Source organism: Callorhinchus milii, unplaced genomic scaffold (assembly GCF_018977255.1).
Source record: "Callorhinchus milii isolate IMCB2004 unplaced genomic scaffold, IMCB_Cmil_1.0 Scaffold8, whole genome shotgun sequence".
NCBI lineage: Eukaryota > Metazoa > Chordata > Chondrichthyes > Chimaeriformes > Callorhinchidae > Callorhinchus > Callorhinchus milii.
In genome coordinates, this window is record NW_024704749.1 from 10,926,636 (window position 1) to 10,941,180 (window position 14,545).

The 14,545-nt window shown below is 49.3% G+C and overlaps 1 protein-coding gene across 1 annotated transcript in view; it reads left to right on the top strand.

The window, feature by feature from the left end:
- The window catches only part of acacb (acetyl-CoA carboxylase beta), a 31,955-nt gene extending 17,646 nt beyond the window's left edge, over positions 1-14,309 (top strand). The window contains 25 exon segments of the mRNA XM_007901845.2: positions 487-624; positions 1,249-1,354; positions 1,940-2,047; positions 2,245-2,301; positions 2,444-2,485; positions 2,895-3,110; positions 3,476-3,631; positions 3,995-4,198; positions 4,462-4,617; positions 5,055-5,177; positions 5,382-5,651; positions 5,900-5,997; positions 6,222-6,342; positions 6,467-6,577; positions 7,159-7,302; positions 8,434-8,554; positions 9,098-9,194; positions 9,515-9,611; positions 10,149-10,284; positions 10,638-10,815; positions 11,320-11,432; positions 11,545-11,699; positions 11,942-12,112; positions 12,898-13,034; positions 13,450-14,309. Coding sequence (XP_007900036.2) covers positions 487-624; positions 1,249-1,354; positions 1,940-2,047; positions 2,245-2,301; positions 2,444-2,485; positions 2,895-3,110; positions 3,476-3,631; positions 3,995-4,198; positions 4,462-4,617; positions 5,055-5,177; positions 5,382-5,651; positions 5,900-5,997; positions 6,222-6,342; positions 6,467-6,577; positions 7,159-7,302; positions 8,434-8,554; positions 9,098-9,194; positions 9,515-9,611; positions 10,149-10,284; positions 10,638-10,815; positions 11,320-11,432; positions 11,545-11,699; positions 11,942-12,112; positions 12,898-13,034; positions 13,450-13,576 — 3,382 coding nt within the window. The 3' untranslated portion in view covers positions 13,577-14,309.
- Positions 14,310-14,545: the final 236 nt, after the last annotated feature.

The window sequence follows — 14,545 nt, forward strand, 5'->3', positions numbered from 1 at the left end:
TTCAGTTCGAGCCCACGGTTTTGGTGTTCTAAGGGCTTCCTCTCAACGATGCCTTTCAAATATCCTCAGAGTTGTTCGGATATGGAAGCAATAGTTGAGGCAGATTCCATATTAGCTGTCAGAATGGAACTAGACTGGGGTGTGAGGAAAGGGCAGGTCAATGGGACTGAAAGGAGCCGACACATACACAATGGGCCAAATAACCTCCCTCTGTGCGGTAAACGTTTATGTTTCTGTGCAACAGTTTACATTTATTCAATTCCTTCCGCATCTGGACGATGTCGCAAATGGCTTCACGTTGACTGACTGGGAGAGGGTGGAGGGACTCTGGGATGGAGTTCCAGAGAGTGGGGTCACGCTGGCTGAAGGCTCGCCCATAGATGTTGGAGTGAAGCAGGCTGGCGTTCATTAAACCTGAAGTCTGAGCAACAGAGTTTGAATGCTGTTAACAGTGTTTCCATTTACCTTTCGCACTGAAACTTGTAGGATGAGCATTCCAACCAGCACAGATCGCTATGAGTTGAATCGGAAAAGCAGTGACCCCTTCGCCAGTGGCGTGCAGTCAACTTCGTGCCAGCGAATGGGAATCATGTTTGCTTTTGATGCTTTTGAAGACCTAATGAAGTGAGTATCGTCCCGACAGAGAGGGGAAATCGTTGCCAAGATCGGTTGTGGATGAAGAAGGCCCTTCAGTCCATCTCATCTCATCCCTCCAGAACACCCAACCCCACCATCCATCTATCCGTCACAGCATCCAGCTGCTTATTTAAATTAGTCCCAATGTCCGGGGGTAATAATCCCTCCACAAAAAATGCATCATAATAACCATTTGGTCACTCCACGACTGTTTGTGAGACACTGCTGTGCGCAATTTGGCTGCTGTATTTCGGCCACAGAATATACAATCAATCTTCTTTACAGTATATTCTGTGAAGCGTTTTGAGACGTCTCAACAATGTGATGAGGCACTATAACAAATACAAGCATTATTATTATTATATAGATGAGCTTTGCTTCAAAATAGCTCCCTCATTGTAAGTTCCATGAGAAAGTATTCAAGCCAAAATAAGCTTATGTCACATATAACAACATATAACTTGGCAAATATACACAATATGGTGACGTTTCGTTGTTAAACCCTGATATTGGTAACTCAGTCTTCACATGCCCGGCCAGAATAAATTGAGTCATGTTTTTCTTTAGTTATTCACCAGTTATTGAAATATTTGTGGGTTGTTGTTTTTAAAGGTACTTTGACGAGGTGATTTCTTCCTTCACTGATAACCTGAATTGTCTGGATAATCCCCTGCTCTCCGAGCCAAGATCCCCTTTCTTTGATGATGAGGAGAATAAGGTAGCGAGCCGCGAAGTCTCTTAAACATCCAACCCCTCAGTTAAGCGTGTTAGTCTGGCTCAGTCGGTAGCACTCTCGCCTCTTGAGTCAGAAGATTGTGGGTTCAAGCCCCAATGCAGACCTGGGATGTGCGCATTGTCAGAGGTGCGTCCTTCGGATGAGCCATTGAACCGAGCTCCATGTCTGTCTGCTCAGGTAGACGTTAAACATCCCAAAGAGAGAAGGGAGCGTTTCTCTCTCCCTGGCCAACGATGCCCCCAATAAAAAATTGGTCACTAAAAAAATTCCTGTGTGCGACTCGTTAAGGCGTCGCAAAGCACTTCACAGTGGATTGTGAGAGGGAATTGACTGTATATTTTTGTACATTTGTCCACAACAATACGCAGTCACCCCACTTCACAATGTATCCGGTGATATGAATGGCACGACACCAAATGCAAGGAATAGTATTAGTATTTTAACTACCCAAGAGAATATTAATTTCTAACCAGCGCATACATCATGTGGGTTATACCGTATGAAAGTGATAGTCAATGCTGGAGAATTCACAAAATGTGACGTATGCATTAATATTTATTTCAACAGTGCGTGAAGGGCGAGCCTGCATATATTCTGAATGTTGCCATGAGAGAGACGGACTGTGTGCAGGATGATGAGTTGGTGCAGGTGTTCAGCAGATTCATTCAATCAAAGGTGTGTACAGTATGTGTCAAGTGCTGTCATCTTTGACCTTTCCATATTCTACCAAAGATGCCAATCTTATGTTTTTCTCTTTTTCCCCCACCTCTTTTCTCTTTGTCTCTCCCTCTCTCTCACTCTCCCTCCTCTCTCATACACTCTGCCTTTTTTCTCCGTTGCAACCTCCATGATTTGTTCCTTTGTGTTTGCAGAAAGCCGTTCTCTTTGACAACTCAATCAGAAGAATCACCTTTTTAGTAGCGCAAAAGGTAAATTGTTTCAGTGTGTATTTATCTAATCGTGTCCGCGCAAGTGGGTTCTTGTGTACGCTTGTGTGTGTCCGCGAATTCTCAGCATTCCCAATCTTACTGACTTTCTTTTCCTCCTCTCTCTTCAATCCCTTCTTCACAGAGAGAATTCCCCAAGTTCTTCACCTTCAGAGCAGTCGCTGAGGTACATTGAGTCGGCACAGGGACACGGTCTCCAGTAATCCACGTCTCCCCTGAAGTGGAGCTGGGCACTCTGTGACTTCCCCTGAAGAAGATTCGTGTTTAGGAGCAGGACTTGGGTGGTGTAGAGAATTGTAACGTCCTAGATATAGAATCAACTGAGGTCTTTAAGCAGCATTTGCGCCCACTGTCCCCCCCCCTCCACCGTTGCCAGCCAAGCTCCAGCCACAATGCCTCTTTCCTCAAAATTGCTTTGGCTTGCTATGTCTCACCTGTGGGGTAAGACCAGTGGACCTTGGTGGTCGTCGCTTTCATAGAGCCAACACGGGCACGATGGGCCGAAGGGCCGTAAGGTTCCAAGCGCAGTCCATCCGGCCTCAGCGTTTGCTGTAACGATTGTCTCCGTCCTCCAGTTTGCAGAGGATCGGATTTACCGGCACTTGGACCCGGCGCTGGCCTTCCAGCTGGAACTCAACCGCATGAGGAACTTCGACCTGAAAGCCATGCCCTGTGGCAACCACAAGATGCACCTGTACCTGGGGGCCGCCAAGGTGGAGAAGGGGGCAGAGGTCACTGACTACAGGTTCTTTGTTCGAGCCATCATCCGGCATCCGGACCTCATCACTAAGGTGAGGAAAGCCCAGACCACCAAGATGTTTCACCCACAAAACGCACAGATAATTCACCTTGCGTTATATCCTGCGAAGCGCTTTGAGACATCTCGACGACGTGATAAGGCGTCGTATCAAATGTGAGGATTATTATTACATGAAGGGAGCTGTGGTCGTTGAGCTTTTTTTTAATCTTGACTTTCTTTTTTTTTGAAAATCCCCGACTTGTCCAGGGCTCGGGACGTCCTCCCGACGTGAAAGGCGCTGTGTTAATGTAACTTGTTGTTGCTGTTAATTCGTGCCAGCTCCTTTACCCACCAGGACACCCGCTCGTGTTTGTAGTCATCTCTAACTCTGTGCTGCTCTCTCCATGCGTTGTGTAGGAAGCTTCCTTCGAGTACCTGCAGAACGAGGGGGAAAGACTGTTGCTGGAGGCTATGGACGAGCTGGAGGTGGTGTTTAACAACCAGACCGTCCGCACTGACTGTAACCACATCTTCCTCAACTTTGTGCCAACCGTCATCATGGATCCGTCCAAGGTTAGATGACCTGAGCCCCAGCTCCACTGTCCACTAAATCCGGTTAATCCAGAACTCTGCGTACTCACCCGCCCTAAACTCTGTAACCCCATCACACCAGTCCTCGCCAGTCTCCACTGGCTCCCGAACACTGAACGGATCGACTTCAAGATCCTCTCACTAGTCTAGAAAACCCTCGTGTCCTGGCACCTCCCTACCTCTCCGATCTGCTTACTCCCCAACTCGCTACCCGCTGCCTTCATTCGACTGGCTCTGACCCCCTGCTTGTCCCTTGTGCCCGAGTCCTCTCGCTTGCGAGGCGAGTGCTGTAACCTCTAGTCTACAGGACTCCACAATTTATGGGTCTTTCTGCCTCACTGCTAGATTGAAACATCTGTGCGGAGCATGGTGATGAGGTACGGGAGCAGGCTGTGGAAACTCCGTGTCCTGCAGGCGGAGCTCAAGATAAATATCCGCCTGACTCCCACTGGGAAAGCCATCCCAATCCGGCTGTTCCTCGCCAACGAATCTGGATATTACCTGGACATCAGCCTGTACAAGGAAGTGACTGATCCCGGAACTGGTCAGGTAATCATAATAAATATCAATAAGCCTTACATTTGACACAGCACCATATCCCGTCATCGAGACGCTTGAGGGCTGGACAGTGTGTGTTTTATGGGTGAACGCAATCGTCAGTTTTATTTGTCTATTTGGGGTAAATTACTTTATTTGGGGAATTATTTCTAACTAATTAATGAATGGCGCCTTATCAAATGACTGTGTGTATTGTGGGCGAAATGTGGCAGGCTGCCAATTCGCTGTTAAATCAAATCTGCACTTTCGCTCAGATAATGTTCCACTCGTATGGAGATAAGCAAGGACTTCTCCACGGCATGTTGATCAGCAGCCCGTACGTCACCAAAGACCTGCTCCAGGCCAAGCGATTCCAGGCACAGACCCTGGGCACAACCTACGTTTACGATATCCCTGAAATGTTTCACCAGGTAATCCTCCTACCACATGTTTCTCATTGGAGAAGAGATCCATCTGACATGGACCTGAAGACTCGAACAGTACACAGTTCATACGATCTGTCACAAGGCATTCCTGGTTTAGTAATGGTCCACTCATCGCTGGTGTCTGACTAACCTTAGATCTTAGAAAATGCCCACAGCTTCCAGGTCGTTCGATCATTGCTGATGTCACTTCCGGTGTGCTATGCGCAGGAAGCACCTTATGGTGTAATTTCCTGTGCTCCGTGCGCAGGAAACACCATTCCCTGCTCTTTAACGTGAGGTTCTAATATTATGGCCCCAAACTTCCACTTTATAACGGTGTCCCTGCAATTTCCTCATCTGGCCAATGTCAAAATATGGATCTCAAATGCAAAAGAGCAGGTCTTTATCAATGACTGCACGTTTCTCGTCCTTCTGCGGACCAGGCTCTCTTCAAGCTGTGGGGCAGTGACAACGACTATCCCAAGGAGCCCCTCCTCTACACAGAGCTAGTTCTGGACTCTCAGGGGCTGTTGGTGCACATGAACAGGCTGCCCGCAAGTAATGAGGTGAGTGCGGTCTGCTCCCAGCTGGATTGAGGGTTTTCAATCTCTGTATGTCTGTCTGTCTGAACATCTGACCCTGGCCTTGGTCGTGTGACTGTGTGTGATAGTTACATGAGGGAGGAGGGAATTGGATTAAATTGGTTAAACATCGGCACGGACTAGTTGTGCTGTACAGTCGATGTAACTATATTTTGGGCTTCCCCTCAGGTAGGGATAGTGGCCTGGAAAATGAATCTCAAGACTCCCGAGTATCCAGCTGGACGTGACATTGTGGTCATCTGCAACGACCTGACCTATAAGATTGGTTCCTTTGGCCCAGAAGAGGATCTGCTGTTCCTGAGAGCGTCCGAGCTGGCGAGAGCCAAGCGCATCCCTCGAGTTTACATCGCAGCAAACAGCGGAGCCAGGATCGGCCTAGCGGAGGAGATACGCCACATGTTCCAGGTCGCCTGGGAGGATCCTGAAGATCCGTATAAAGTAAGCACGTCTCGATTCCCCGTCATTATCTGTTCAAGAATATTATTAATAATTCTTGCATTTGATACAGCGCCTCATCACGTCTTTGAGGCGTCTCAAAGCGCTTCACGGAATATACTGTAAAGTGAATTGACCGTGTGTTTTATGGGTAAGATATTCACAGCGTTATACTTAATACAGCTTGACTTTTTTTTACAGTGAAGTCTGATATCTTTCCTTTTTTGTTGTCTGGCCTTCTCGTTCCTCAGGGATTCAAGTATCTGTACCTAACACCTCAGGACTACACGAAGATCAGTCCTTTTAACTCTGTGCACTGCGAGCACGTGGAGGAGAACGGAGAGTCCAGGTACGTACTACCCTTCATCCAACCCCTTTATTGTTTTAAACAATTCAATCAGATCATCCCTCAAGCATCTAAACTCGAGGCATTTGTAGGCAAATACAGCAGCTACTTTGCGCACGGACAGGACCCGTGGACAGCCACAAAGCAACCGATTAATCTGGGGAAACTCTTCTCGAACAGTGAGTAACAGGGATGCTTCACGGCTTCTTCCCGTTGCTTTGCTGTAGGTACGTGATCACGGACATTATCGGCAACGAGGAAGGTCTGGGAGTGGAAAACCTTCGGGGGTCTGGGACCATCGCAGGAGAAACGTCGCTCGCTTATAACGAAATCATCACCATCAGTCTGGTAAGTCCCGCAGGCGATTGAGGAGATTGTTGTTGAATGTATATCAGGCACCTCTCCGCTGTGAGGTGTGCTGTGTAAATGCAAGTTCTTGTGGTCGTCACCTTTTTTTCCATTGCCTTTCCAGGTGACTTGCCGTGCGATCGGGATCGGTTCGTACCTGGTGAGGCTGGGGCAGCGGGTGATCCAGGTGGAGAACTCCCACATCATCCTGACCGGAGCTGGGGCCCTCAACAAGGTCAGGGGAACTGAGCACTTAGGCTGTTGCTATTGGGACTCAACTGGTTTGGGTTGGAACCAGCTCAACTCAATCCAAGCCCCATTGAATGACTGAAATCCTCATCCTAGCCTACTCACCTCTCCTGGTTAATGCACTCCGTCACTGGGTCATAGCTGCAGTTTTTGTGGAATCCTGTAGCGTACTGGTTAGCGCTCTTGTAAGCGAGAGGACCTACGTTCGATTCCCAGACAGGAAGAAATCTTAGGCAAGTTTCCTTACTCCACACGCCTCTGTTTACCTACCAGTAAAGTAGGAACCCGGCTGTTGGTTGATTGGTGGATCACTTTCTGGGGTTAATAATGAAAAAAATTTGGTCAGTCAATCCACGACTGTTTGTGGGGACGCTGCTGTGGACAATTGGCTGCTGCGTTTCGCCCACAAAATCCACAGCCAAACCACTTTACAGTATATTCTGTGAAGCGCTTTGAGACGTCTGAATGACATGACACTACGCTATATCAAATGCAAAGATTATTATTGCTCTCTTTTACTATCCCCACGCCTAACGCATCGTGACCTTTAACCTCCTTTCCCCACAGGTGCTTGGCCGTGAAGTCTACTCGTCCAACAGTCAACTGGGAGGCGTCCAGATCATGCACAACAACGGTGTCTCGCACGCCACCGTCCCTGATGACTTTGAGGGGGTTTTCACTATCTTACAATGGCTCTCCTACATGCCTAAGGTATGCCTGTCAGGAAGAGCCACACTTTGTGAACGCTGAACACAGCCAAAAGCTCCGCATCGGCTCAAAGCTCAGACATTGCATTATCCGTAACAATAATGATTATAATCCTTTCATGTTGTATTGCACCTTTCACGTCAGGAGGACGCACGCCCAAAGCACTTCACTGGATGTCATGGAAAGTGTAGTGACTGTGTTTCCCTGAGCCATCAGCCGACTCGCACACAGCAGTGTCCCACGAGCAGCCGTCAAGTGAACGACCAATTTTATCTGGGGGAATTTGTTGGCCAGGACATCCTCGTGGTGTCTTTGCAATTGTACATTAATTAGTGTAAAATCTTGCTCTTTAGGTGAACGTTAAAGAACCCGTAACACGATTAGAAACGATAAGGGAGCCAATAATTCTCCAAATTAACAGGTCGTTCACCACATGGCTGCCGGTGGGATTTTTGCTACAGCACAAACAGTCTGTTAGCGCACTAATCGTTGCTTGTGAAGCACCTTGAGATGTTTCGAGGTGAGAAAGGCTCCACACCAAAAAAGCCCTTTTCCTTTTCTGTCCTGGTCAGTGAATCTCTGTTGAGCCGCTGGATGGCGCTGTGCTCTGCCTTCCGAAGTGAACCGCAGAACTATAGATATTCCGTCCTTCAGACGAGACGTTAAACCTCACTCCCCTCCCCGTCTGTGCCCAGTTCAGGTGGAACTGTAAAGATTCCCTGGCGCTCTTCGAAAGGAAAAGGGAGATTCTCTCTCCTGGTGTCCTGGCCGACAGACAATTCCCCCCCTCCCCAACGACATTGGTCATTTGTTTCACGGCTGTTTATGGGACATTGCTGTGGGCAATTGGGACCATCTGACACCCCTTCTTCGCTGGGGGATACCGGAGCCTTGTATTGTCTCTGTGTCTTTATCTCTGTGTAATCTATAATGTTTGGAATGTGGAAACTGCACTGATGAATGTTCCACTCGAGAGATGGTTAGAATGTTAAAGATCCCACAGTACTGTTACTCTCGGAGTCTTTCCTGCCCAATATCCCATGAAGCCCTGGAGACGTCTGGAAGGCATTGATAAGACTCTACATCAAATGCAAGGATTATTATTATTAATAGTATTTTGTTTCATGCCCTCAGGACAGTCGGGCTTCGCTTCCTGTCATCACCCCGAAGGACTCCCCTGAGAGAGAGATTGACTTTGTCCCCACAAAAGCTCCTTACGACCCGCGGTGGATGCTGGCTGGCAGACCTCACCCCAGTAAGAGCTGAATTGGGGAGAGGGGCCAAGAGTTAGTTCACTGTGGAGACTTGCTTGGTTGTCTTGAGGATTGATTTCGCGATCCTCTCACTCATCTACAAATCCCTTCATGCCCTGGCACCTCCCCACCTCTCTTACCTTCTTGCTCCCCAAGCTACTATACCCGTTGCCTGTGCTTGACTGGCTGCAGCCTCCTGTTTGTCCCTCGTGCCCTCCCTTCCATCATCGGCAGCCGGGCTTTCAGCCACTATGCCCTAAAACTCTGGAACACTCTCCCTCAATCCCTCCATCTTGTCCCCTCCTTTCCCATCTTCAGGTTGCGCCTGAAGACCTTCCTCTTCGACCAGTGCCTATGGTCACCTCACTCTCCCCCATGCTCCGCCACTGTTAAGCGCCCTGTGTCAAATAAAAAGATAGTTCTGTTGTATCAATCTTTATATTTTGGCCCAGGCCGGTATTCAAGTGCTTTATGGTAAATAGTGCAAAGTATAGTGACTGTGTGTTTTGTAGGCAACTGTGAATAATCGATCTTTTTTCTCACAGCTGTCAAAGGCGAGTGGCAAAGTGGCTTCTTTGACCACGGATCCTTTATGGAGATCATGAAACCCTGGGCACAGACTGTGGTGGTCGGCAGAGCCAGGTAAACAGCACAACATTAACCCATCGCCACATGCTTGAAGACCTTCCTCTTCTACCTTGCCTACGGTCACCTCCCCCAATTCCCTGGCTCGCCGTCGTGGTCTGCTAGGGTCAAGCGCTCTGAGACCCTGCCCCGTGTAAATGCAAGTTGTCGTCGTCGTGGTCGACTCGTCACAGAGAATTTAGACAGAAGTTGGCAAGGGCCACCGAATGAGCTGGAGTTTAACTAACTAAAACCTCTCTTCTAACTCTCTCTCTCTCTCTCTCTCTCTCACTCTCTCCCCCATCTCTCTCTCCCTCTCCCTGTCAACTCGCGGACAGGCTCGGTGGGATTCCCCTCGGAGTTATTGCAGTTGAGACCCGGACGGTTGAGCTGACGATCCCCGCTGATCCAGCCGATCTCGATTCAGAATTAAAAGTAAGTTTGTGGGTTCAAGTCGGGGGGCTTTGAGCTCACAGTCTAGGCTGTGGGGGGAGAGCGCGACACAATGTCAGAGGTGCCGTCCGTCGGTAAATTAAGTGTTAAGTTGCCATCTCGTCTGTGTCCTGTTTATCTGCGCGTTAAAGATTCCGTGAATCGAAGTAAAAGGGAGTCTCTCTCTCTCCCGGGACCCTGACCGACAATCCCTCAGATAAAATCGGTCGCTTGTTTCATGGCTGTTTGCGAGAGGGACGTTGCCGTGCACAAATTCACTGCTGCGTTTGTCTACAAAATACACATTTGACAGCAATTATCGTGAAGCACTTTGAGATGTTTTGGTGTTAGCGTGTATTCAATGCGAGGATGATAATAATAATAATAATCCTTGCATTTGCTGTTGCCCCTTATCACGTCATTGAGATGTGCAACAAGTGCTTGTGTATATTGTAAAGTGAATCAACTGTGTATTATGTGGGTGAGGATTATTAATAGTAGTTGACGCGGGAGTGAAAACTCCTGCTTTTTAACCAACAGATCATCCAGCAGGCTGGCCAGGTGTGGTTCCCAGACTCGGCGTTTAAAACGGCTCAGGCCATCAGAGACTTCAACCGGGAACATCTTCCCCTCATGGTGTTTGCCAACTGGCGAGGATTTTCAGGTGGAATGAAAGGTGAGACCTGCACACAACGGCCCCAACACACCCCACCCGCCCTCCCGCCCGTCCGTCTGCCTTCCGTGCTTGCAGACATCCTCACGATGTGATAAACTGCTGTAGCAAATTATTTATCAGTTATTTCCGACTCAGGGACATCAGACTGGCTCGGTGGTAGCACACCCTCTCTCTCTCTGCTGTGCGTATACTGGCTGCCGCGTTTCAGCCACAAAGTCCACAGTAAATCCACTTCACAGTATGTCCTGTGAAGCTTTGAGACGTCTCAAAGACGTGATAAGGCGCTACATCAAATGCCAGGATTACATATAAGGATTATTGCTCTAATCCTGGTGCCTGTCTCCTCCTACCAGACATGTACGATCAGGTGCTGAAGTTCGGGGCCCTCATTGTGGACGGCCTGAGGGAGTTCCGGCAGCCGGTACTGGTCTACATCCCCCCTCAGGCTGAGCTGCGCGGGGGCTCCTGGGTGGTGATCGACCCCACCATCAACCCCCTTTACATGGAGATGTACGCGGATCGGGAGAGCAGGTACCAGCCCCGCGAGAGACCCTCGCATTGGCCTCTGAGCTCCAGACGCCCTGCTAACCAACAGCCTCGGAGAGAAGTGAGGGAGCGAGAGGGACAAATGGCTGTGCAGAAGTGAGGGAACGCAGACAGTGGGGAGGGAAGAGGAGAGGCGGGGAGTGGGGGGAAAGACGCAAAGGAAGAAGATGAACCTTATTGGATTTTGTGAATTAATTGTGAATTGAACACAACAACAACATGTGACATTTACACGGAGCCTTTCACGTCGGGAGGACGTCCCAAGGTGTGAACAGTCAGGGATTTGGACCCAAGCTGGGGGTTGGGATCAGGAGGGGTGAAGGGTGGGGGTTAGTAAAGTGACCGAAGGTGCGGTCGAAGAGGAAGGTCTTGAGGCGGGCCTTGAAGGAGGCGAGGGAGTGGGTGAGGTGAGTCAAAGGGTATACGGGATTGGCACAAACTGCTTTGAGGTGACTTGCCCTCTGTTCCTCTCCCCCCCCCCCCCACCAGGGGAGGTGTGCTGGAGCCCGAAGGCACGGTGGAAATCAAGTTCAGGCGGAAGGACTTGGTGAAGACTATGAAGAGGATTGACGCCATCTATTTGGGGCTCAGCGAGCAGTTGGGTGAGAGAGAGCGCGATTCTTGTCTACAATCCAAATGTGCTGCCGCTCGCAACCCACCTGCATTGTCCCTTGTCCTCTGCCACTTGACAGTGACTTGTGCTCGACCCGGTAGGTTCCCCAGAGCTGGCCGAGGAGAGGCGCAGGGAGTTGGAGGCCAGGCTGAAGGCCCGAGAGGAGTTCCTGCTCCCCATTTACCACCAGGTCGCCGTTCAGTTTGCCGATCTGCACGACACCCCAGGACGGATGCAGGAGAAGGGAGTCATTACAGTTAAGAACAATTGCTCTGCACTGAATTTCTGGTTCCTTGTCTTTCGCCCAACCGTCTAGACATCCGCCGCTTCGGTAGCCCGGTTCCTGAGCCAGGCGGGTCCGCAGTATTCCAGGGCTCCGCTGACGACATTTTGCTGTGTGTGTGTGTGTGTGTGTGTGTGAGTGAGAGGGCTGGCTGGCCGGTAGGGCGGCCAGTATTGGTTGCCTGGTCATGAATCGTGGACCCCGTTCTCTTTCAGGACATCCTGGAGTGGAGGACCGCCCGCACCTTCTTCTTCTGGCGCCTGCGCCGCCTCCTGCTGGAGGAGGTGGTGAAGCGCGAGATCTTGGCGGCCAACCCCGACCTGAGCAACGGACACATTGAGTCTATGCTGCGCCGCTGGTTCGTGGAGACCGAGGGCACCGTCAAGGTCTGCGCATACCTTTTTTGATCGCGATCGTGCTTTACGGTCATCCTCCCCTCTACTTCCCTCCCTCCCTCCCTCTCCCCCCCCCCCCCCCGGCTCCGTTGTCAGACTCCGCCACTGTGAAGCGCTCCGGGATGCTACCCCACGTGAAGGGCGCTGTATAAACACAAGTTGTTGTTGTTGCTTTTCCTGTAACAGGTTTACTTCAGTGCTTTTTGTTTTAGAAATTCATCACGTCCAATTATTTTCCCCCCCCCACCCCCGATCTTCTCCCTGTCTCTGCCCCTGCTCTGGCTTTCCAAGTTGATGATGATGATGATGATGACGATGATAATACTTGCATTTGATACTGCGCCTTATTACGTCGTCGAGACGTCTCAAAGCGCTTCACGGGATGTACTGTCAAGTGGAGTGACTGTGCATTTTGTGGGTGAAACGCGGCAGCCAATTGTGCACAGCAGCGACCCACAAGCAGTCGTGGATTGGGCAACCAAGTTATTATTTTTTTTCCTGCTTTCCAAGATTATTACTCCCGGAAAGCGATCGGCCAATTAACCGACAACCGGGTTCCAACTTAATAAAAGTAACTGCTGGGTAAACAGAGGCGTGTGGAGTAAGGAAACTTCCACCCCGCCCAGGAAACAAACCGAGTGCGCTAACCACTATGGTAAATGCTCACCATGGGTTCTCCAGTTCGGGAACTTTCAGGCCTTTAGGAAGCGCTGGATTTATCGCAGAGCCAGAGAAGGGAGGATGTTGCTCCCTGACCTTTCTCTGTCCGTGTGCAGGCCTACCTGTGGGACAGTAACCTGCAGGTGGTGGAGTGGCTGGAGAAACACCTGGGGGAGGAGGACGACACTCGATCTGTCATACGGGAGAACATCAAGTACCTCAAGAGGGATTACGCACTCAAACACATCCGCAGGTCAGTGTCCATTCTGAGTGCATAATAATAAACTCCCAAGTCCCAACGTGGGGCTTGAGCCTAAACCTTTTGACAGTGCTACCCACTGCGCCAGGCTGAGACACACGCATGTGCATTACTTGTGTGTATTTGTTTTGTGCGTGCACATTTATATACACACATGCCGTCAGCTTGTGTTGGTACATGATCTGCGTGTGTGTGTGTGTGTAGACGTGCATTGGAGTGGGCTGTGTGTACAATAATGATTATACTAATGATAATCCTTGCCACTGATGCAGCGCCTTATCGTGTCTTCGAGACGTCTCAAAGCGCTTCACAGAATATACTGTACAGTGAATTGACTGTATATTTTATGGGCGAAACACGGCAGCCAATTGCGCGTAGCAGCTAAGTGTTTTGTTTTGCTATTTTCCAGCCTGGTTCAGGAAAACCCCGAGGTGGGGATGGACAGTATTATCCACATGTCGCAACAGATCACCCCCGCTCAGAGAGCACAGATCATCCACCTGCTCACAACCATGGACGGTTCAGGCTCCAGCTGAGCAAAGGCACACAGTGAGCGCTGGAGCCTTTAATCTCGGAGTCTCAGCGGGCGTGCGGCCAACACAGCGGAGAGCGGGAAGAACACAAATTGGAATTTTCAGGAATAGAGAGAGAGAGAGAGAGAGACCCAGCCCTTGTGTGAACACCTTCTCATCCACTTACTGCTAGGTAAACAGAGGCGTGTGGAGAAAGGAAACTTGCCTAACATTTTGCTCTGCCTGGGAATTGAGCCTGGGTCCTCACTCTTGCGAGGTGAGCGCTCTAAACCACTTACACTACAGGACTCCAGCATAGAGGTAGGTTTAAGCCCATTGCAACTAAGCTGTCTTTGAGATGAGGCATTGAAACCAAAGTCCCATCTGTTTATTCAGTGAACGTTAACAGATCGCGATTCTATTCAAAAAGAGAAGGGAGTTTCTCCTGATGTATGTATGTGTGTGTGTGTGAGTGCGTATGAGCCAATGTTCGAGCGTTTACAAAGACTGGTCCCATTTGCACAAATATGTCTTCAGGTTAAACGGAAGTGAGTGTTGCCACAAAATGCAAGTGTATTGGAGTTTGAAGTGATCCGGTATGTCTGGTACATTTAATTCATGTTTTTTTTTCTTTTTTAAGAGAAAATATATCTGTATAAATATGTATACTTGAAAGCGCCTGGAATTTAAATTTTTTGGGAATTCCGTGACTGAACAATTATATTCGATGAATTAAAGATTAAAAAATATATATCGATGATGTTTTAGACATGCAACTGATTTTTTTTCTGACCTTTCCGATAATAATAACTTGCATTTACACAGCGCCCTTCGCATAGGCTAATGTCTCGGAGCGCTTAACATTGGTGGAGCGTCATGCTGAGCCGGGGGGAGAGAGAGGGTGAGTGACCGTAGGCGCAGTCCAAGAGGAAGGTCTTCAGTTGCGATGTGAAGACAAGTTTGGATAGGGCGAGGATGGAGGCAGGGAGTTCC